The sequence below is a fragment of the Varroa destructor genome, unplaced genomic scaffold (genome assembly GCF_002443255.2).
Source record: "Varroa destructor unplaced genomic scaffold, Vdes_3.0 BEIS01000002.1, whole genome shotgun sequence".
Lineage (NCBI taxonomy): Eukaryota > Metazoa > Arthropoda > Arachnida > Mesostigmata > Varroidae > Varroa > Varroa destructor.
In genome coordinates, this window is record NW_019211455.1 from 40,786,280 (window position 1) to 40,809,156 (window position 22,877).

A 22,877-nucleotide genomic window follows, 5' to 3' on the forward strand; every position below is an offset into this window, starting at 1 on the left:
TAACAAAGCTAACTTTGTTTAAGAAATTAGGTATAACTGTAATGTAGAAGGCTGTTACGAGTATTGTGTTATACTTCATTTTCATTGCTCTCTCGATTATTAACTTCAACTTTGCTCGTTGCACACTTGAATGCACCAGCGTTTGCCAGCATTCCAATCAGGAAATCCTGCCCCCCACGTCGTATCAATCGCCTGTGTTTTTCTCGATTGGCAACATAAAATTTAGGAGTCTACCACTCAATCATTATCTTCGGTCCTGCAGTAAACTAGAAATATGAAAAAACAGCACCTTCAATGAACTGAAACGCATGGCACAAATATGAAGGAATGCTCGACCTTAAAACGGCAGTCCTCAGTTGTAGCCTCCGACACACAAACTGAAACTATTGACAAATTTTATCAACTTTGATTACAAGTTTAATGTAATAGCTCGCAATAACCACAAAAAGTTTTTACGGTTATGACTTTAAAACTGCTTTCGTGACAACAAAAAAAGTAAATATTTTCTTATAGAAAACGACAAATGACGGCTTTAACTACCTGTCCTTTGTTTGGAAGACTTTCGCTGCTCACCGAAAAGCAAAGATGCTCCCTTTATATTGTCTAATGCAATAATCCAACGCAACGCAACGTACTTGTGAACTGCACATTTTACTCACGTCTTGATAGACGGATATTTAATAAATTAATGTCCACTTTAATTAGAGTGAATTAATAATCGCCACTAATAATAGTTCGTAAAACCGTATGATACTGCCTTAATATTCCTTAATACTCAATTTCACTAAACACCCGAGTGCTTAAGTTGGCAATCATAACCATGCCATGCATGTAGTTCCACTTTAGCGTACAACGTTACCATAAAATTGTTCAACGTGGCTCATTAACTATCCACTGGATTTATAGAAAAACTTCAGCGCTCTGCGCGGCAAATGTCACACTACTCGTATTGCAAACATATTCATAGAAACGATCTTGTGGAATCTTCACATTAGTAGACTTGTAATGTCCTGCATCTTAAAAGCCTATTCAGACACATATCACACTGCTATAATAAGGGTAGACGAATGACCCGCAATACGGTCCTCCCGTTGCTCGACTTAGTCGTCGCTAAAAGCGAATAGATATCGACATATATACAATAAAGGTTATGTCCCTCATAAAAGTCCACCGTTGCTTAATGAAGTAACAAGCCTAAACCAGTGTACAATTATTTCACCCTCTCTTACGTTCTTTAAACACGTCAAATCGTCTTTTGGTTTGTTTTTCATTGTGACCCGTACGTCACTTTACGAACCGACACAAGCTACAACAGCTCGGTCACAGGCAACAAATCGATTTGAATTAAACATTACGGTAACATGTGACCTTCACGATTCAAGAGATAGGCTGAGAATGGTACAGATACTGTCTAAGGTGGCAATAGCAGTTCCTCTATTACATATATACATCCTAGTCAGCACTATTGTAGACAGTGTTTATCCTGCCCCTTATCGATCTGGTGGGAGAAAAGGAAGTCCGGCCGTAACCGCATCTGTCGGTTATTAAGCACAGCTATAACGTCCTTGTTTTCAAAAAGCGTCTTCACGAACTTCTTCATGAAGTCAATCATTTTTTAGTTAACGTCCGCCGGTGACGTTTGTTGGTTAAGAAAACGTGCAATCATCTACTCGAGACAGCAATCGATAAGCCAATTTTAGATCACCTTGAAAGAGCGAAATTGCCGGAAAGCCATCGTAATATTTATAGGGTCTCCAATGAGAAACTCGTTTCTATCGCTAAGCTGCGACACGAAGGGCAGTTCGATCTTTTCACTGATATCCTGAATCTCTTTGACAGTCAGATGCTCAAGCGCTGTCACCTGATGCTCGTCTCGCACTTTCGAAGAGTGATGACATCCCATTTTTTTTCAATATTCTCAAATCATGATGAAGAATCGTTCTGTCAATAAATAATAGGGTCATGTGCGTACGAGTTCGTTAAAAAAATAAGAATGTAAACGGTGCATACGAGCACGAGATGATGGCGGAAACCATGCACCCTATATATCACAGCACTCTCAAATAAAGACGTCACGTTCTGTATTAAGAGACGAGTCTGGTGGCATCGACGGCTTAAAACAATTCTCCAAGTGCCTCCTCTTGGAATCCTTTCCCCTCTGTCATCTACTGAAAGCGTGTCCCATCGTGCTATGTAACGAGATCGAGTAAATATTTAATCGACTAAACGGTGGATGGAGTGCACTTCAAGGCTTCAGACAAATGTCTTTTATAGGTAGCCAAAAGCAGCTGCATCAAGGGCACCGCGTCGCCCAGATACATCGTTATGCTTATAGTGTATAGGACAATTTCGATATATATATATATATATATATATATATATATATAAATCGAAATTGTCCTATACAATTTGAATATATATATATATATATATATATATAAATATATATATATATATATATATATATATATACAGAACGACTCTATTGCTTTGTAGCGTATCGTAGGGTTCGGATTCACTCGTCTTCGTAGGAGTGACAGTAGGCTGGATGATACACTTCGGTCCAACAATGGCTGGTCTCGAAATAGTTTGGGGTAAAACAATGATGATCTAACCTTCAGCGCCTTGGAAGTTAGTTGATCAACGCCTAATTAACCTTTGCGATGGAGGTCAAGTATTGTAATACAGTATGAATCAGACCATGCACGGTGGACGAGGTAAGCAAAATGGACTTTCGGGAATTCAGGCAGATCATTTGCTCGGCAAAAATATACATGAAGTAATTTTGTCATAAAAAAAAAGCTAGCATAGTCTTTGGGGAGGAAATAAGTGAACATCAAATGACGTTCGAATTTCCTATTTCGTAAATCCAAGGTTTCTGTATAGACGGTAGGCTTCAAAAAATACATATATGAAGGCCACTAAGTAAATGTTTGTGTACGCTTAACACAAACAAACAAGCGAGATTTATTTACACAACCCGGATTTCCAACCAATACACAATGACAAAATAACCGATATGCCAATCAAGACATGCGTCTGGTTTAGAAACACGAAAATACGGCAGGGTTGATTGTCACGGCTGTCCGTATTTATACAATTCCAATGAGCCCGGATCGCCCGATGATCGATAGATCTAATGACGGCCATAACAGCAATGCACCCATTTAGTTTTCATTTACCTGTTAAATATCGAAGTTAGAGGGATATAAAAAAAAAAACAGTATTTCCTATACCGAAATGCTGCAATAAGGATAGCTTTTGTCGAATTTTCGCGTCACACTTCAACGCCATCATGCTTCACAAATGATTGCATTTGCCCTTCCTCCGACCGTTTTTCAGTAAAATGACTTCCATATGAGAGGCTTAATAATATTTATGTACAGCACAGTTATCGATTGAGTAACAACAACCCGAAAATGCTCGGCAAACAACAGCGCCAACTGTAAGCCAATAAACGATAAATAATAGTGATAATAATATTAAGTATATAATAGTTAAGCAGCATTTCAAACATCGTCATTTGTCGCGATTCCACGACATTAAAGTTGTATATACAACAGAGTACAGATATAATAAACAATTAATATTGGTCGCTAAATAACTGTAACAATTGTTTAACAAACTATTAAGGTGATTCCAGTAGCCAAATAGTGTCGTGCTTAGAATATCAGTCGTAGGCATTGTAGCTATAAGTTTTATAACTTACCGTATGTGCATATATATATATATATATATATATATATATAGTACAATATTATACTGAAGGCGAAACGCACAACTTGACTAGGCTCACTATGAGTTTTTTTGGCGAGACACTGATTGCAATATGTATGACCTGTGAAAAAGAGAGCTTATATATATATATATATATATATATATATATGAGTAGTCTAAAAATGTAAGTAGTCATCAATGATGTGTCAGGAATTAGCCTTTGATTGTTAAAATGCTCGTTTAATTTTTGAGTATTTTTTACCATCTACCCCCCTTCCCCACTTCAACGACCGTTTTCATTTGTGATAACACATTAGTGCCTTCATCATTTCGGCGTGCAGCACAGCTGACTGTAATGCTGCAACAAAGTTACCACGATTCCCTGATTTCCCCCCAGAAGTAGAAACCGCAAAAGACTTCAATCACTTCTATCTTGCTTCTCCCCTGTTTCTCCCAATTTCTAAAAAAAAAAAAAAAAAAACCCTAAAAATATCCCAAGGAACAACCTGAAGGGACACAAACATCACAATCATAAAGTTCTACTCGTTGCGTAGTTTTGGTTTCACACGTGTTACGGTTTTAATTATTTTTTTTCTTATTTAGGTTTTTTTATTTTCGCGGCAGCATGCTTGTCCTTCCTAGTTACAGACACCTCTTGACTGCTTCGTTGCGTGCGATTCATAGCCATCATATAGTGGCTCGTCACGGTTTGCGATGACCACAGCAGTGACGCGAGTGCTGCCGCAAAATATGATGAAAACCGTAAGCAAGCAGCACCTAAAAGCTATTTTTATTTTCATTATACCCCATCAACACGGTGATTATTAGATATAGTTCTAGTTATCGGGGAGTCAAACGAAATGGTAAGGGCAGGGAGCGATGGCCGCCGACAAACGATAAAATTTAATTCAGCAACCTGCGGCGGAGAAAAACATCGCAGTAGTACAATAAAACTCAGCCGGGAAGGCCAACAGCTCGCGGTGGCCGCTACCAAACCAGATCGGATTGTCAGACTGTGGCTAGTTATGGCTAGCTGTTGGTGATAGCAATAAATTACCTCTGTATATAACAATCGAATACATTACCTAGGTGACTTAAATTTTCTTCTTCGATACGCCGTTTACTATTGTTTCACAATTGCCACAAAGCCAACAAAAACAGCAACAATAAATAAAACGGAAAAAAATTAAGTATCTTTTTGTTTTAATAGCAGAGTAAGCGTTAGTTTTTTTTTATTATATGAGACCTCAAGTTCTCGAACACTACGTACAAAAAAAGAAAACAAAAATTTGTTTCACTGTTTTCTTTGCAGCTATTGCAGATCGCTAATTTGAAATGACTAGTTTGCATCAGCTGGAGAGGCAACACGACATTTTCAAACATTTTCTGCAATATCCATTTAAATCGCTTCGGTAAGTTAATTACCTCATATAAGTTCGTTAGCTGTAACTTTGTATTATTTACTGCAGATCGGAGTCAGTTCGTAAAGCAAAACTGTGTGTAGCAGTGTACGTTGACAACGGATCACATAGGACTATTAATGCAGGTAATTTATAAAAAGCTATTGTAGTAAAGCCAATTTAGGACTATGTTAAAAAAGTTACCGCGGTTAAAGATGCGCAAAATATACAAAGAGCACACAGCGGTTCCTTTCCGCTTTCGATTTTCGTGCCTGAAGCTACTAAATAGCTTTGTAACGAGATAACAAAACAACGAAACCTCGTTGTTTCACATTTTCCTATATCGAATGGAAGTACTTTGATCAATAAATTATCAGTTTACATCTAAGTATCTTTTGTTAGTCTATGACTACAATTATATGTTCACCTCTTTTTTTCTATAGGAATACCTATACTGTCACCACACGACAGCCCGGAATTCCCCCAGTACCTCGCTGTGGCGACAGGTAGTTTGTCATGAAGAAGATTTCTCTGAACGAGGTTTTGTTTTGGTAAGTGCTACCTTTTTTTGTTTTCAGATGTACTTCCGAAGGAGTTTCAAACACAGCAAGGACATATTCTATGTTAAAAGTTATCATTACGTGCGAGCGAAGTTGAAGGAAGAAAACTTGGCCCAATGAACATGCCCCCACAGGTGGTCGACAAAAAAGCTTGTTTCCTTAGAACTGCTCTTATAAAAGTCGTTCGGCCTACACCGGGATGAAGATACATCTAGCTTCTATAAGACATACAGCTTTGATCATAGGGGTAATAGGATTAGTTTTCTTGTCAAATCATCCTGGTCAATTATTAATATAAGTAACAACCACAGTGAGCTATTGAACGAGATGTTGATTTTTGGGTCTTAGCTGATATACGTGAGTATCGCGTAAAACGCTGCACGTTATTTGTTCTGACACGCAATTAATTGAAAGGACCACCAGAGTACCAATTAGGAAACTATTACTCTGGGCATACATTCACAGTCACGAAATAGAACAGGGAATTGTTTGGATGAGGGATGCAGCATTAGAAGCGCGCAGCAAAAGTCACTCGTCACGCGTGAAGTTTTTTTAAATAATAAAGCACACATGACATATATTACCGCTCATCTAAACCGTTTGCCTATTTTGACATCCTGTGCTCAGTTTGAATGAGCACTGTTCGAAAAGCATGCTTTTTTTTTAGAGATGGCCCTTGGTAGAAAACAATATTGGGGCTAACCAATATAGAAACACAAGCAAGAAACCATAATCGGCAGAGAAACCTTGTTTGACAAAGCTCACCGCAACTACGACAAAATCACTGTCTTAAGTATATACTATCTAGGGTGGTGTACCTTTTTGAGAGATGTTATCGTAAGAATACAAACAGATTAATTTAGCGTGACTACTAGTTGCTGGCATTCATCCTCGATCAACGAGTTTTATAGCCTGGATCTAAGTTATACCGCCTGATCTAATTTTATCCAGTGATAGTGCGTTTTACTGAAATTCGCAGTCATCATTCTTTTTTCTCTAGTCGACTTTTAATGCAGGCTCCGATGCGGCTGTGCAGAATTTCCCTGAGGACTCGTCAGAAATGGTGTTTTCTATTTCTTGGATTGTTGCTGGTAGGTCAGGATGGGTTTACATCCAGATTAAACCACCTCTACGTTCTTCATATTAGTGAACAAACACGTTGCTACTGCACCGTTAGTGAGGTTTGATATCGCAAGTCAGGAGATCGATCAACGAATTTTATTGCCTGATCTTAGTTAAACTTTTGAGCCCTGTCTTACATAACCACACTGCTCTTGATTATGATTTGAGGCCAGAAGTCAACCGGGTGCATCATAGTAGACATTAACTTTTAATTAAAATTCAACAATGTGTTTGCCTTAAAAAATACAAAGTGAAATGCCTTTTAATAAAAAGGCATTTCACTTTGTATTTTTTAGGTCAGCCGCTGAATCCTTCGCCATTTGCTGTGTTCCTTTAGGAGTGGCACATCCGCATCTACACAATTGACTGATATGAAACTCTACAGCCAAACCATAATTACGATAGCTAACCTCAGATATATGTCCGGCGGGCGGCGGTCATCCAAAGGCCAGACTGGCTAGCACCTGCTGATCAGGATACTACTCGCAGACCTCCGAAAATCGCAGACTATTCTAGCCATTTAGCTGTCCTAGCTAGCAATTCGTATGATGACTTGGCCATCTTGCCACCATCTCTGCATGAGGTGTCCAATCGTAGCAACAAAAGTGGTAGTATTTGTAGCAATAATCAGCTGAATAGCAGTATGAGCGGCGAAATCGAATCTTACCATTTTGGCAAGGATGTCGTCCACTTCGACAGCAATTTCAACAAATTGCAGGAGCACTGTCTTCCTTAAACACTTATCGCAATGTATTATTATGACTTCCCTTCGATACGGTATGGGAGGATTTTATCGTTAAGAACTGACGTTTCGACGTTGTTTCATTTATGTTGCCGGCGCGTCTCGTGCTACGCGTTCGTATTCAGTCCGCGTAGTTGTGACTTGCAGTCTGTTGTTTGGTTGATCTGATTCGACTGCACCGTCTGAATGATTCGATCTATTTCCCACTTAACTGGCTGACAGAGTGTTCTGTGAATATATGTAAGACTACTAGCGTGGTATCCACCAACGGTCGAGTGGGAGAGCCCACGGTTACCAAAGCCAACTTCTTCCGTAGAAAGTAGCTAAGACGCACCAAATGGCCCGTTTGCTATCAACGCGTGTTAAATCGGTATCGCTTATTTACCAGTGGCTGGTGGCGGATTCACGCCTTACCCGCCTTTACCCAGCAGCCAAGTGGCGGAATTGCTGAACAGCGAGCGTTAGCGGCTGCGTATATTTCGATCACCGCCGTTGCTATTGACGCGACCCCGACGTAACCGAAGGCTGAAGTTGACAGTGGTTACTGCGCGAGCCCTCACTGCCAAGGACGTATGGGTCATTGATGGTCGCACTGCATCAGTAACAACTGAACCACTGGGCAGTAAGATCTAAATGTCCCGATCGTTGACATAAGTCAAGGCGCTTTGTGTATGCGATTGGGAGGGGAGGAATCTAATTGAATAAGTGTAGTAACAGGCTAACTGGGTTGAATAAATATTCGGGTCTTTTGCAGATCCAGGTCATTGTCTTTGTCAAACGACTCACACGATGAAAATTTAACCTGTACTTGTTTGAGCTGCTATAACATTAGTAAGAAATCAATAGCGCGCTGATAGCCAGCACATATTTCTACTTAATAACAAATCAAAACGAGCACAAAAAGTCCATTTTGCGTGTTACTCGATGACTTGCAACATATCTGACGTGCCACGTGCATTAACCGATACAGTTGCACCATCGCGAACGTGCAATGTCTGCACTATCGCTAATATTTCAGGATTTTCGTCTACTCAATCCTATTACCCTATTAAATAGATACTGCATTGGCCGAATGTCTAGTTTTGTACATGCTGGCGTATATATAAACTTGTAACTAGTTGAAACTTCAATCTGATTTTTGTTCGACTTAATCTCTGATTAAAAACTACTCTAACAACTTGTTTGCAGCCAAGAAAATTTCATACCACAAGAGTGTGATACTAAATAGTAGGTTTGAATAAATCACCCATCTTTGGATTAGAATACTTCAAAACTCGGACTATATATATATATATATATATATATATATATATATATATATACATATATTGTCGTCAACAAACACGCCCAGTGGCGCCTACGCCCGGTTTTTCACAAAATCTGGCTGGCGCCTACGTTGCGATCGCAAGAAAATAGTTTAGCCGTTGGTCGAGTCCTTCGCGGAATCCTCTCAATAGCTATCAGCAACAGGAACTTAGAGCTTCCCTGTAGCATTACACCATATGGGCCCCCCTACCGAGGGAAAAAATCCCTAACCTTATCCCTGTTAGATTTGCCAGAAGGAGCAAATCTCAGTAACTTCCTTTCCACACACACTGCCAAAGTGACGCATGGCCATCATGAGGAAAAATGAAATGGGAATCTCGTGTTAGATGGACTTACCGAACGGAGAGGGTTGGCACGTCATAATCATCTGCTGCCTACTGTCCATATATGGTCAACTCCTACGCCGCTAACCTATCCGAATAATCACTTGCCAAATAAACAATTTTCACTCTACGGTTAAATTGTTGACTGGACACAAATTCTCGTTTCAGAAAAGGACTTTGTTATGGATAATGTTAGTAAGCACTAGTGAAAGCACATCAGACAGACCCCTGATAAGCCTGTGCGTTGCTACTGGGGCCCGTTCCCGCTACTGAACGGATGAAAACCCATTTAATGACTACAATTCCTTAGACATTCGCTACCAGTTTCAACCATTCACAGCAGACGTATAACTGAAATTCGTTAGGTGAATGAATGTATTCTGCTAGGTAGCGTTGAAAAAGCAAGCTAACCTCCGGCTAATTTTGTATAGGACAATGCTAAGTTTATTTTTAGCTTGAACCAGAATTTTGATGCCGCGTTCTACTATCTCCTTAACCACGGGGACGGGGACGGGGACGGGGGGGGGGGTCATCACTAAGAGTTACTTTCGCCGCGAACCCGAGACTCAGTTGAAGCCACTTTAGAGCAACAGCATGTAACAGTACATCTATAATACTAAATTCAAAAGCGGGTTAACTAGAATTGTTTACGCAGTTCGATCTATTTTGAAAACGAAACGCAGCTTTAGAACTTTAAAACAATCGCTATTGGTTTATCAGGCTTTCTTTGATGTGTACGAGCACAGTGCGTCTGACTTTCAAACTTTCATAGGTTTCCGCTAGAAGGTGATACTTCGGTATTCGGAGGAAAGTAAATCTGCTGCTCACCCGCTGAATTTATTTGGTGCTCCCAAATAGACAAATTAAATCTCCACGCAAAGAGCCGCACTTGAGGAGGCTCATGTTCGCTATGAATTCGCAGCGAGTACCGGTCTAATAAGCTACTTCAATGGTCGTATCCATCACTGCCACAGGATAAAGCTCAGCGAATGATTAATATAGATCCATGTTAATCCCAAGCTGCGTCGCCCCCACCATCCAATGTGGCCCGGATTCTGCATAAAAGCCCTACATGATTAGTTAAACCTGATGATGTACTTTTGAGTAATTACAAACAGAACGCCGAATCGCAACTGCATTGCTTCCATTATTAGTAACCAACCTCCATCTTGTTTTCAATGGAACGTTTCGATATCTCCAACTCACACAATCACTGATCAACTGTTCGTTGCAAAGCGCCGATCTAACGATTAGTTCAAACAGTCATTTCTGACTGTCGAGAAACAGGCAGCAAGCCAACTTTTCATAGTTTCCCCCGCCGAAAATCGACGCAGCGTCAGATCCAACAGCGGGACCGTCTTATAGTCGATCTCCTTCCACTGCACCCCTTCCTTTTCTTGGTCGACAGCTATCACGACTAGAGGCGAATCTAACACAGACCTTTAGTTGCAAAAAATTAGTCGTCCAACCTATAGCTCCCTTCCATATAAATACAGCGCCGAGCAAATAAACCTTTTGTCACTGCGTAAACGGCCAGTAACTGATGTTTCCAGAAAAGTGACGTCACGATGCCGTAGTCAGCTGTACCCACTACCACTACCGTCGCACGGCGAACGTTAGCTAGGGCTGATCGCACCGTAACGTTTAATGGCCTACACCAAATCGCTGTGTCCGTGGGACGACGTTATTGCAGCTGTTAGAGACACGCGATCATCTGTTATGGAGTTCGTTCGGGACAAACTGGCGATTCAGAACGAATAATTCTGGGAACTATTGAAAGACAAAAGTCAGGCTAAAGGTTTGCACAAGAAATCCAAAGTATAGCCAAATGTGTCTGGGCCCAGGAAAATCCACACCATAAATAATTTATGAAAAATTCAGTGGACAACGACGTGTTTTCTAGAGCTTTTTTTCTGGCATCGGGTATGCCGTTGCGGATTTCGCGCATAGATATTTTTATATACAAGGGCTCCTCTTATATACTAATCCGAGTTAAATATGTATAAAATAACAAAGTTTTGTCTACAATGCACGTGCGTGCCATTCGCTCATGCGACGGAAGCCCGATTCATTGTACATTAAATGTTAAATAAATTACACGCACTACTAGGGTGCTTGGTCCCCGTTTCCATCAATTATATATATTCTCAAAACTGGGCTTTCGCTCGAGAAGTAACGATCTGCATCTGTACCGCATATATAAAACATTACACACGTGTAAACGTATGGCAAACATATGTAAACCACTTATATATCAGATATTTGCCTACGTAGAGATTCCCGAGCTCTATCGTACAGTGATAAAATAAACGAATGGCTTAGACCTAATATCAGGCAGATTTTCTGAGCTAAGCTAGTAAATTCTAGGCGGATTATTAAGTTGTGTTTAAGCATCCAACTGACAGAGGATTAAATGCATACCAAAAACGACCTGCGTCGATCAATAGCTTTGCCCACTGTATAAAACTATTTTGGGGACGTCTCACTGGGTTGCAAAGCATAATTTTGGGTTCTACAAGGAAGGGTGGACTCAATTAGTTTTCATCATATAGATCCGGATAATTTTTTAAGATGCCTAGCTTGCCCATTGCAGCTAAGCACAACGGAAGTACTGTAATCTCCTGTTCCAATTACATTCCAATGATTTTTTTTGAAAGTCTACATCTCTGTCGAACTAATACGGTAGTCGCTTGAACGGTTTTACGAAACCTAAACTCACTTCGTTTTGTTATCGATTTAATTCTACTATAAAACCTCTCCTCAAATGTTTGCAGGATGATCCATGACCACTTATTGTTATCATTTCCACTTCGATCAATTCGTTTACACTGCTTGTCCGAACTGATTATCTTGATTTTGTTCGCATTTTCAAGGTTCCGCCATTAAACGTACCTCCGTATCCGTCGTCGTCAGTTTGATAGAACGCGCTGCAGCGCCGACGTCCACGCCGTTCTGAGTAAGGAAAACCATGACGTCGCTGGAACTGCCCGCCATTGCACCGACGCGCAATTAATATTGAATTATTAATTACACCAATAAAGACTGTAGCAAAAATGTCACTCGTCTTGAAGCACGTACACAGTCTGACACGCAAGAATTCACCACATATATTGAACCGTATACGGGCGACACGAAAGCGCCCGTGTGGGTACGCTGATCATGTCGATGGGACAAAACAGAAACGTTGTATCACAAATTAGCGCAAATTTGAGGTTGGTTAGCCAGCTATGGAAAGCTGTAAGGATTGGTCTGTTGTTCTTTTTCGCTTAGCTACGTCGTAAAAGACAAACAAGGCCCCGCCTAACTTCCATGTTTCAAGGTTTTTAGATTCTGATGTTCACCTGCTGATATACCTGCTGCTAGTGCTCATAGTTGACATTGCTATTCGAAGGCGTAAGGTCTACGAGAAGGGAACACGCGAAAATTATTATTTTCTCAATTACAATTTCCCTCGTCCGCACCGCAGCAAAAGCCCCCGAGATCCACACAAAGTCCTTTTTCCTCTCAAGTTGTTAATTTACTTAGTATTGATGTATTAACTTGGGAAGCAACTTTCTGCACAAACTCGATAGCGTATCATCAACAATAGAAGTAATAACTTGAATTTCTATATAAAACAACACTGAAATTGTTGGGTAACACAATAATGAGTTGGAAAGTTGAATAAAATACTCAATGTTAATCTCTAATATTCGATTACTCTGTAGCTGCCTATGATTTTCTATTTGAACATATATATAATGGTTAAATACTGGCCATCTAAATTTAAGCGCTTGACCATAACTAAATAGATCGTTATAAAAGCGAGGTTTTCATAACTGCCCCCGCCCCTGTATGACAGGCTGTAATAGCACCACTTTGCTAACCATCGTAATTTTTCTTTTATTAGACTTTAGCTCTAGAAAAATTCACAACAGCGGCCTACCAATAAATAGCGACTGTTGACATAAAAGCAAAGCGCTGCCGGGGCAAGGGCCACTCGTCAGCAGAGTACACAATCTTCCGTTCTACTACCGTAGCCTAGAGTAGTCGGTTCGCTGCAATATGGTCCTGAGGTAAAGCAAAACATACACAATCTCAATGAGTAGATAAACAAAGGGTGCGATAAGTCGGCAAAGCCAATCAGCTGAACAGTATTCAAAAAGTGTGTCGTACTGACGTAGACGATGCATCAACGCAGTCCATACAAGTAAAAAAGGGGATGGAAGGCAGAACGCACAAAAGCATTTCCATATATGATAAACGAAAACCGTTGAATCGTGCACCAAGAGGCAAACAGAAGTGGTTTACGTTAGGTGACAGAAACGAACCCTGAGGTTTTCCCGCACATCTTGGTGCGACAGGAACGCGGTGGATTCCAAATATAACCGTAATGTTACGACGATGCTGACATTTTTTTGGTGAGACATACACGTCGTGTTACTTTTTATTAAATCCAACTTTTTAAGAAATTTATTGTACATTATGTCCGAGGTAATAGTTCGTGTATACTCGCAAAAATGAAATTTCCAGCCAGCCGAGGAACGTAACAATATATCAGCTTACGCGGTTTTTTTTAAAAAAATATATATACATATATATATATTGAATAGCAATATTAAACTTCTAAGTAGGTTCCAGTCAACAAATATTTCGGAGAGAAAAAAAGCCGACAAGGTTTTCACTAGCTTAATATAATCTATCCAACAAGTTCGCTATAAAACACCACGAACAACTATGTAGTTCCGTAGAAGCTTCCCAGAGTTGTGTTACATTTTTCCTCTAATTTACATTACCTGCAAAACATAGCTAGTAAATCAGTGATAGAAAAAATGATCTAAACCAATAAGCCACTTGAAAAATAATAACCGACATAAACTTCAAGCAAATTATTCACTGAGAGAAGACGTAATAATCGATCAAATTTGAAGTGTCTTATTGAAAACCGTCATTGTTCTTTCATCATGAAACAGTGCCGTAACGTTCAACGAAGTTCTTATAATTAAGCACTTTTCACCGTTTGAAAGATTCGCGGACGTTTGCTGACACAAAACAGATTCACAAAATTTCAGACCACGCTCTAACTGCAACAATTAAGCCAACTGATCTGCCCAGCCCTGTCTAACAAATTCATAAACTAAACCCATCCCAGCAGTCAACTCAGGATGCTAAGACTGACGATTTATACTATGAAAAAAACATTTCTTCGGTTCAACGATTGCTGGTCCGTATCATGCGAGAGTGGCGTGAGATACGTGCTCTTTCCACTCTATATCGGCTGATACTGTTGTTACAATTTGTCTCACTTAAGACAAAGTGACGGCAACCATCTTGGCATCACTAGCCTTTTTTGTACTAACGGACGGACTAGCAAAGTGTTCTAAGCGCTCTCGCGTCTCAAGTGATACTTTTGCATATGAAGCAGAATATCGTTCACGTGTCTATGAATTGGTGGAACCGATGGACACTACCAAGCACGGCAAGACTCTCGCACAGACCGTAGAATTAAATGTTAGCCACTTTTTTTTTTAAATCGACATTTATGTGCATTAGCTTAAGGATCGCTTTGCGGGGCAGCTACGTCAGTGGGGATTGATTTGGTGTTTTTCGATTCGGCATCGCTTGTGCGGCGTCACTGGGCTAATGTAATGCCCCGATTATCACTGGTGATTTATGATGTAAACACCTGGGGGGGGGGGGGGGGGGTAAGGTGTCTCTCACGTCAATAGACGTTCCCAGTACAGCTAACTGCATTTAATGGATGGTCAGGCATGCCCCCATGCCTGATCATTCAATCGATGGGCAAAGCAGATGGTGGCAAGTGATCGATTTGTTGGAACTTTTAAAACCTAATAGATTGTAAAACAATTTTACTGTGACGATACCAATAAGTTATTAAAACACCCCATTTATTGAAGGCGGCAAATCCAACCCACTGGTTATTATTTGTCCATTGCCCTTCCCTTGTTGGCTTGTTCTCTCATCAAAAACTCTGCCAAGGACGAAAGGCTACCCGCAACTTGTATCCGTTCGATTTGTCTATTAATAGCAAGTGTGGCAACTCTGGCCCGCAAGTTCAGATAACGGGGGTCTATTTTTGATCCAATTCCTGGGGGCCCTACTGACAAACTTAGTTGTGCACATAGACAGCTAACGGTCGCTGAATCGCAATTGCTAGAACAAGTAGTCAGAACTGAATTATGACTTTCAAGTAAAAGCATACCTTTTTATGTAGACATTGTGTGTCTGCACGGCTTGATAAAGTCAACTGATATTGTTCATAGCTATGCGACACGAATATCAATGGCGTAATAGTAATAATTACCTGGTAGGGTGACGCACATAAACAAATTAATCTGATTTACAAGCGAATAGGTCGATTCTATAAGCTACGCTGGTAACAGAAACACTCGAGGATTACCGGTTGTTTTTATGTTCTACTCGATATAATTAATGAATCAACAATAGCCAAGACCAGGCATACATACTTGTCAGCGGATAAATATTAATATTCCGTCATGTCCTTACAGAATAATTATTACCTACGTAAAAATATGTTAACTAGAGAATATCAAGTACGACTAATACTATTATCCGAATCACTTAATATTTATTCTTAAGTATGGTATAGAACTTTTGACCTTCGTCTCATCTCGGAAACCTATTGAACACATGATCTTTTTAAATATTGTCGTTGTCTGTGTTAGCGATATAGGTCAGATAAGAAGGTTTACATATATCTGATATCAATACAACCCGTCCCTCTTAAAATAGAAACCTGGTTCTTTATGCGAACCAACTCATGAATGGTGCTTGACCACTATATGAAGATGTTTTTGATTCTGTCTTTAGAGACAAAATCCAGTAAGATGTATCAGATGCATCCAGATGATGTAATCGATGGCATCAGATCTATTGTATTTTTAGTACGTGTATAATAATTGTTGTAAAAAACACGAGACAATACCTTGTAGTAGAAAAACACAGCTTCGTATCGTAGCAAACAAACGTCTAATATGTAGAAGTATTCTGTTTAATTAGTACACATATTCCGTAGATATAGGTGCTTGCGGATTCGGATCAATTTAAGTTAAACTTGATCCTGTAATTTCGATCGCGTAGTTTCTAGATAAACAAAAAACTATTTAGGAATTTCCGCTAAGTTTTGTTCTTTCTTTTTCAAAAGAATCTCACTTAGCTTCTCCGGTTTTCACAATTATAGGTCGCCCCCGGATCCATCGAACCTCGTTCTGATTGCACACTTTACCCTCTGTGTTCATACCAACTTGACAAGATAAAACCAGCCATTGCGTGGATAGAGCCTATTTGAAAAGCAGCTAAAATCCCGTATTAGAAGCTGGTCAGTCACTATCAAGTTAATTTTCTTGTGCCTTCCACAGTTTTTGCTACCGACATGGACTTTACCCTTGTTGTTGTTAATTCTTAATGTTTTCTTTCGCTGCAGTCAGTGCCAATCCAGCATTTGGACAGCGTATTTCTACAGTTCTCAAAGACCAAGTGAACAGCTTTTTGGCAGCCACTTGCTACAGCTATTAGAACTCCTACGATAAGGGGTCATTGGGGGGAGGAGTATGCTGTTCGTGTGGTTACTTATCAGCATAATAATATATGTGATCACAAGATCAGCCTGCTTGAACCGCTACAAACAACGAATGGCAGACCAATTTTTCTCCCTTCACACATCAAGTTTGAGTCACGTGACATCCGGTTTCGCGCGTTGCGTTACGTTGAGGTTCCATGTCTCTTCTGCAGTGTTGTTGTTTGCTTGCAGGAGGAGGAGGAGCAGCAACAACAACAACATGCGGAACTTTATTAGCGATAATAGCAACATCTTGAAATGTAGACTGACGAGCATTCTACGTCCAGGCCCTAGGGGCGTCCGCTTAACAGTCAGACGTCATTTCACGTGTGACGTGTCACGCACCGCTTCAGTCCTCAAGCTTTGCTTGTACCAATACACTCACTCCTCTGTGCCTCGAAAATTTGTCTGACAACACAACGTTCGATGCCTATTATTTCCTACTATCTTGCGGGTGGTACCTTGTAAGAAGGGGGGCCGTGCTTAAAACCGATGATTCTTTTCACAAACAATAACGTAGAATGTGTTCTGTCCTTCTACTTTTACGGGTACATTGGGTTTCTTACAGAATTCCCATGATGTCTTGCACTACCTCTCGGATCAAATGGGACCATTCACTAGCTACTCGATAACCGCCAGGCGTTAACTGGATTCTGACAACAGCAAACGATTCGTGAATCCGATGTGCACAGAGGTGTTCCTCTCAGACGTAGAACTTTCAACCGGCGTTTGATAGGCCATATCAAAACCGGCTGTTCAACTATGTTGTTAGAACTACGTAGTTAAGATGATATCTCGACCGTCGACATTCATCGGAGAATAGAAATATATTTCTAATAATGGATTACTAAAACGATTCACTTACTTACTAGAAGGGTATGTCCATAGGTCAACTGGTTTCACATGATCATAATAATAATGATAATGCTAACATGGACTGGTAGCTGACTTATTCTATTAATAGCAACGGACGTAAAGTGTGTCCACTCAACGAACGTTCTGCGCAAGTAAAGCATGATTATCGACGTAAAGCTGTGAGCAACGATTTTTTGCTGAGGTACGTGAGTTCGGGCCGGGCCATCTTACTCGACATAAGTAGCTCCTCCATATTATTCATCTTTCTAGATAGGTGTTCTGCTTGAAGGTTTCATTTTTGTTGACCCTTTGAGATATAATTTATACATGTATACGTTACTTTCTATCTAATATATAAATATCATCAACGTTTTTTGATCACATAAACAATAGCTCAGAGCAGAAAAGAAAGGTACTGCACGATTTTTTCCCTATTCAGAATGAATATACCAATTTCTATTCTTCGTTATTTCGCCAAGATGCATCTTCGATCTTAGTCGCTGTGCTTTCACAGCCGTCACCAGCTCGCCCTGTGCATTCAAATGCCAATAGCACTCGTGTTTCGTTTCCAGCCTCGCCGACATGTAATCATGAAGCCAACTTCATTGATTATTATTAAAGTAATGTATATCACCACCACGATGTCTCGTGTTTTCCTATCAGATGTCTTTTGTGAGCTGTGTTTGGCTTCTTCGACGCTTTTACGCCTAGTGGAGACGAAGCTTCTCTGTGATCCGTATTTTTTTCGCTGTTCCGATTAAGGGTTTCGATCGCCATCACTCGCTTCCGTTGGTTCCGAGTTTATAATACTTGCCACAAGAACGTACGGCACATCAATGAGGGAAAACAGTCCGCGTTACTACTGAGACGATCGACGGTTCGCCTGGCATTTGATGACGCCAAAACGATAGCGTATATTATTCTTGATCGGGTCTGAGCCATCAGCTGGCGAACTCAATGCGTCAAGCGCCGACGTAAGGCGAGAATTGTCTCGGTGTGTTATTGCGGCCGAACGCGAACGACAAATAGGTGGATCCTATTCTTTGGCTCTTACGCACACGAAATACTGGCAAGTATCGGACAGGGATGTATCATTCATATATCACATGTAGAACTTCGAGTGTTACATTATCACATCGAGTTTCACATTAACATATATTTGTTACCCAAATTTTCATTATTGAACTCCCCATGTAATTGGCGGGTAATGATAACGGTCGTCAAAATTTGAAGTCACTACTGATATTGACAAGGAAAGCAATTCGGTAAATAATTATACTCAGAGGGAAAGAGATTCTTAACTAACACATTATCAGTAGGTCTATTTTCCAGGGATGAAATTGAAGTTCGTGGAGAGAGAATAGACTTTGCGGTATATTAAAACGATAACTTTATCAGAATAAAGGAGCTGCATATTGATTTTAACATGTGTTATTAACAAATGTGTGTATTCTTTTCGAGGGGCATTCAGTTCGCTTGGAACGCATACTAAATGTATGAAGGACACGTAGTTCCTCGTAAGTGATGTGAGCAAAAAAAAAAAACACTATTATGACCTATTTCGCGTTTGGAGTGATACTTTATTGAAAAGTACATTTTTGTCAAAATCGGTCATGTCTAGACTTTCCGCATGAGACACAACGATACAGGTGAATATATCTTTTTTGTAACGCAACGGGTCAGCTCTGTTCACCAACCGAAGAATTTAGCCCAAAAATTGATTTCTCTTAAGCAAAAAAGATTGTTATGAGACTAGAGTAATTATAATCTGTATGGATGGAATGGTTCGGCCGGTAGTAAAAAAAAAACGGGCAAATATTAAAAATGAGCGCTAAAAGTTGCGTATATCAACTTTATTATCTCTAGACACCCAATATGATGACCGTAACAGTAATGTTGATCCAATGACTCATATCTACCGGAGTCGATGTCAGAAAAAGTAAGCTTCACGAAGCAGAATTCTTAGTTATTCGTTAATGTGAAATGAATGTATCAGATTAACGACGAGCTAGTTCCATAAAAAAAAAAAAAAAAAAAAAAAAAAAAAAAAAAGCCTAAAATTGAATGCGACGTAAACGAGAAGCTGAAAACTAGTTCTGGTAAAACGTCGTTGAACACAGATACTAAGGGTTCTTTTTGGCAACAATGGCACGGATTTCGAAAACTGCGGCACATAAACCTTCTAGCTAATTAACGAGCGTAACCTATTTCAGATTTCTGTTGTATTCTGCATTAAAAAGGACACTGCAACAGACTACAGTCTGCCTAAACGAAGTTTGAAGTCGTTTGTAAACAGTGTCCATATAGGGAAAGAATTTACCTAGATTTAAAGTTGATATCAGTATTTATTGACTTACTGAATTAAAGCCGCTTTCAGAGTATAAAATTTCAGAGGGACTGCAAGTAAACGATATTCCACTCAATCAGATTCACTTTTCAATCCGAAACGGTACCTCTACCAACAAAGTTTCGTGCTGTAACAACCGTGGGATCATCTCACGTCCCATACCATTCTCCAGAATGAGCGCCATCCCTATTAGTTCCATCAATTGGATTAGTACCTATACTTTGTATTCTGCTTTTGCAGCATCAACAAGACCCAGAACACCTTCAAGTAGTTTTAACACAGCTTCATAAATCATTTCCCAGTTCACATAGCGTGGCGAAAAACCCACGCTACTTTACTACGGATATCTCGACCAAGCTCACTTCATTCCAGCGTCAATATACACAGAATGTGCCGCAAATACTGGCCGTTCAAATTTAGGCAATCGGCTTGTCAGTCTGTAGGTTTTTTTCATTAGCGTATCTTAATAATTTTCCGCGATCAGGGCAATCGTTGCCTAACTATATACAATCAACCAAATATTATACTTATTTATGATGGTTATTATCGAATAGCTATGATTTTTTCACAGTGCTTTCGCTCGTTTTTTTTCTCAACCAAACATCGAAGCTTTGTCTAATAATCTCAGTAATGCTTAACCCTATTTTTATCAGAGATAGGTTCTTGGCTAGGGGATCCTCTGTCGATTCATTGTTTGAAGCTAGCATTATAGATTGCTTGTTCGAATTAAAGCACCTGAATCAACTAGTAAATCCAATCGCATCATCCCGGCATTACCAATCGCCGCCGTCATCGTCACGTAGCAAGGATAGCAGTACGTAATTGAAGTCTTCGTCTTTTAGCTAAGGAAGTGACTAGCCACTTAACAATTATTCTTCCTTTTTGAATGAGAGAGAAGTAATCGTCAGGATGTTACAGCCGAAATTCATTGGACGGAAGCAGTTCTCGCCACTGCAGAAGCAGTATCCACTACGCAGGCAAAGCAGAAACGGCCCGAAGCTAAAGCAATAGGCGTCTTGGACTTTTGATCGACACATGGCTAGCCAACTGCTCAGTAACTAATTAGCTAGCTACTACAACGACGAATACTAGATATCATTAAGATTTGGGTCAGTAAGTTCTCCAGCGTCAAAGCCACCTGCATAAATGCCGTTAAGTCGTCTCCTTCAGTCCGTGATGCTACGGCAAGCGATGTTGACACCAGCGTGCACTTATGAAGCACGTCTTTAATCCGGAGAAAAACTAGGAGACAACACCACGACAACGAAAACTGGTGGAGGATCCCCACTTTTGGGGGCCGGATCCATTCCGTATTCATCCGGAGGTATCTGGTCCCCTAGTGGTGAAAACGCCAGCAAAAATCAAAACCGTAACTACCGTAACGGAGCATTGGCCTAAGTCGAAAGTTCATTCTAAGGTGTAAAGATACTGAGAGGTTGTTACAGCGGACATCCTGCTATTATCGTTCACTCGCATGAGCAGAGCCAAAAGCTCCCGCCTCTATTGACCGCCGTTTTTAGCTTTTAGACGGCTCAGGTCGCTTGCTTGTTTGCATACGTTAGCTATCTCACAGCAGTTATCGTTGAGCAAAACATTATAAGTAAAATCAAGGCGCCGACCAACCAAGTAGACTGATTCCACTAGCGAGTAGCTCATCAAAAGGGAGTCATTTAGGAAGAAAGATCCTGACAGTAACGTGGAAGCAAGCTTTAGTACCGAAGACGTAATCATAAATGATACGAGGTATGAACTTCCATCAAATTTACCTCCTAAGAACTTACCTACAATAGCCGATTAAAACTTATGGCTGTATTTAAATAACGGATAAAAATATTTACTGAACGCTTCGGTTCTTTTACTAATGTGTTAAACAGAGCAAAAAAGCCTTTAAGGTTGTGCCTTAAGTAGGAGCAGAGATGCTGTGCATATATTTCGCGTTGGTACATCGATTGTTATCATTTCCTCCCAATGCAGTACTAACTTATGCCGTAAGTTTTCACAGAAAATTTTTAGTAGATTTGAACATGTCGAGATATATTCGTAGTCGAACCGTATTCAGATTCGCAATTGTTCGTACAGATGACATTCATCATCGTCAGTATAGAGAACAAATTATATATATAACAAATTGTACGAACATAAATTGTTATTAAAATTAAAAACGTTTTCTACAAAAGACTGTACTCTTATAACTGGGAAACGCAGAATCGGTTTAATCGTGAGATTTTTATTGACTCCATTATAATAGTAGCCAAGATATATCCACGGAACCGATATCTTGGTAATATTTGTTCACTAAGCTCAGCAGAAAGCATTTGCGTAAAGGTACGCATAAATCAGCCATCTAAGAAATACTTTTTATGCATATATTTCTGAAAAACGATTCTGTAGAAGCAAGCGATCGATAGATTTTTTTAGAATAGAATTTAAAACTTGTGTGAACGAGCTCCTTGACAAAAATAGGAGACTTCAAATGACCTCTTTAGTCACATCTATACATACGAATAATGTAAATACAAGTTTCAACTCATCTAAAAAAAGCCGATGCAAGCTTAAAGGATTATCTTCAGTTTCCCGTGAAATTATGTCAATGCCATTTTTGTCTGAACGGTTCATCCGTTTACTTTTACAACGATCTTTCTTAAAATCAGTGATGACCCACTGAGGTGCAGCGATAGTACCTATCAGTCAGCAGAATTTACACGTTTAGGTTGCGTGGTACGGTCATTGGCGAAACCTAAAGCAGCAACCTATGGTCTCTTTCGATCAGGACGGCGGCCGTTGATAGCACAAATTGCAGATTCAAGTTGATTTTTGAAATTCTGATTCCATTTTGACGTTCGGTGCTTCTATTAATAATTTTGCCACTCTTGCAACGTATTTGGATCACCAAAAATTGGGCTGTT

The 22,877-nt window shown here is 40.0% G+C and overlaps 1 protein-coding gene across 10 annotated transcripts in view; it reads right to left on the reverse strand.

Annotated features, from left to right (window-relative positions):
• LOC111245840 (NADP-dependent malic enzyme-like) overlaps window positions 1-22,877 on the reverse strand; it is a 50,881-nt gene that overhangs the window by 5,985 nt on the left and 22,019 nt on the right. Inside the window, exons 1-3 of one of the 10 annotated variants that reach the window (XM_086982140.1) lie at window positions 14,187-14,331; window positions 13,116-13,240; window positions 12,083-12,173 (exon numbers count right to left, since the gene is read on the reverse strand). The exons of 4 other annotated variants lie outside the window; for them this stretch is intronic. In XM_086982140.1, coding sequence (XP_086838266.1) covers window positions 12,083-12,173; window positions 13,116-13,138 — 114 coding nt within the window. In that variant the 5' untranslated portion in view covers window positions 13,139-13,240; window positions 14,187-14,331. Of the gene's footprint in view, window positions 1-1,705; window positions 1,751-7,466; window positions 7,688-10,352; window positions 10,509-12,082; window positions 12,344-13,115; window positions 13,242-14,186; window positions 14,332-22,877 lie in introns of those variants that run through there. 5 more of the 10 variants (XM_022794698.2, XM_086982143.1, XM_022794702.2 and 2 more) reach the window with 5 other exon arrangements.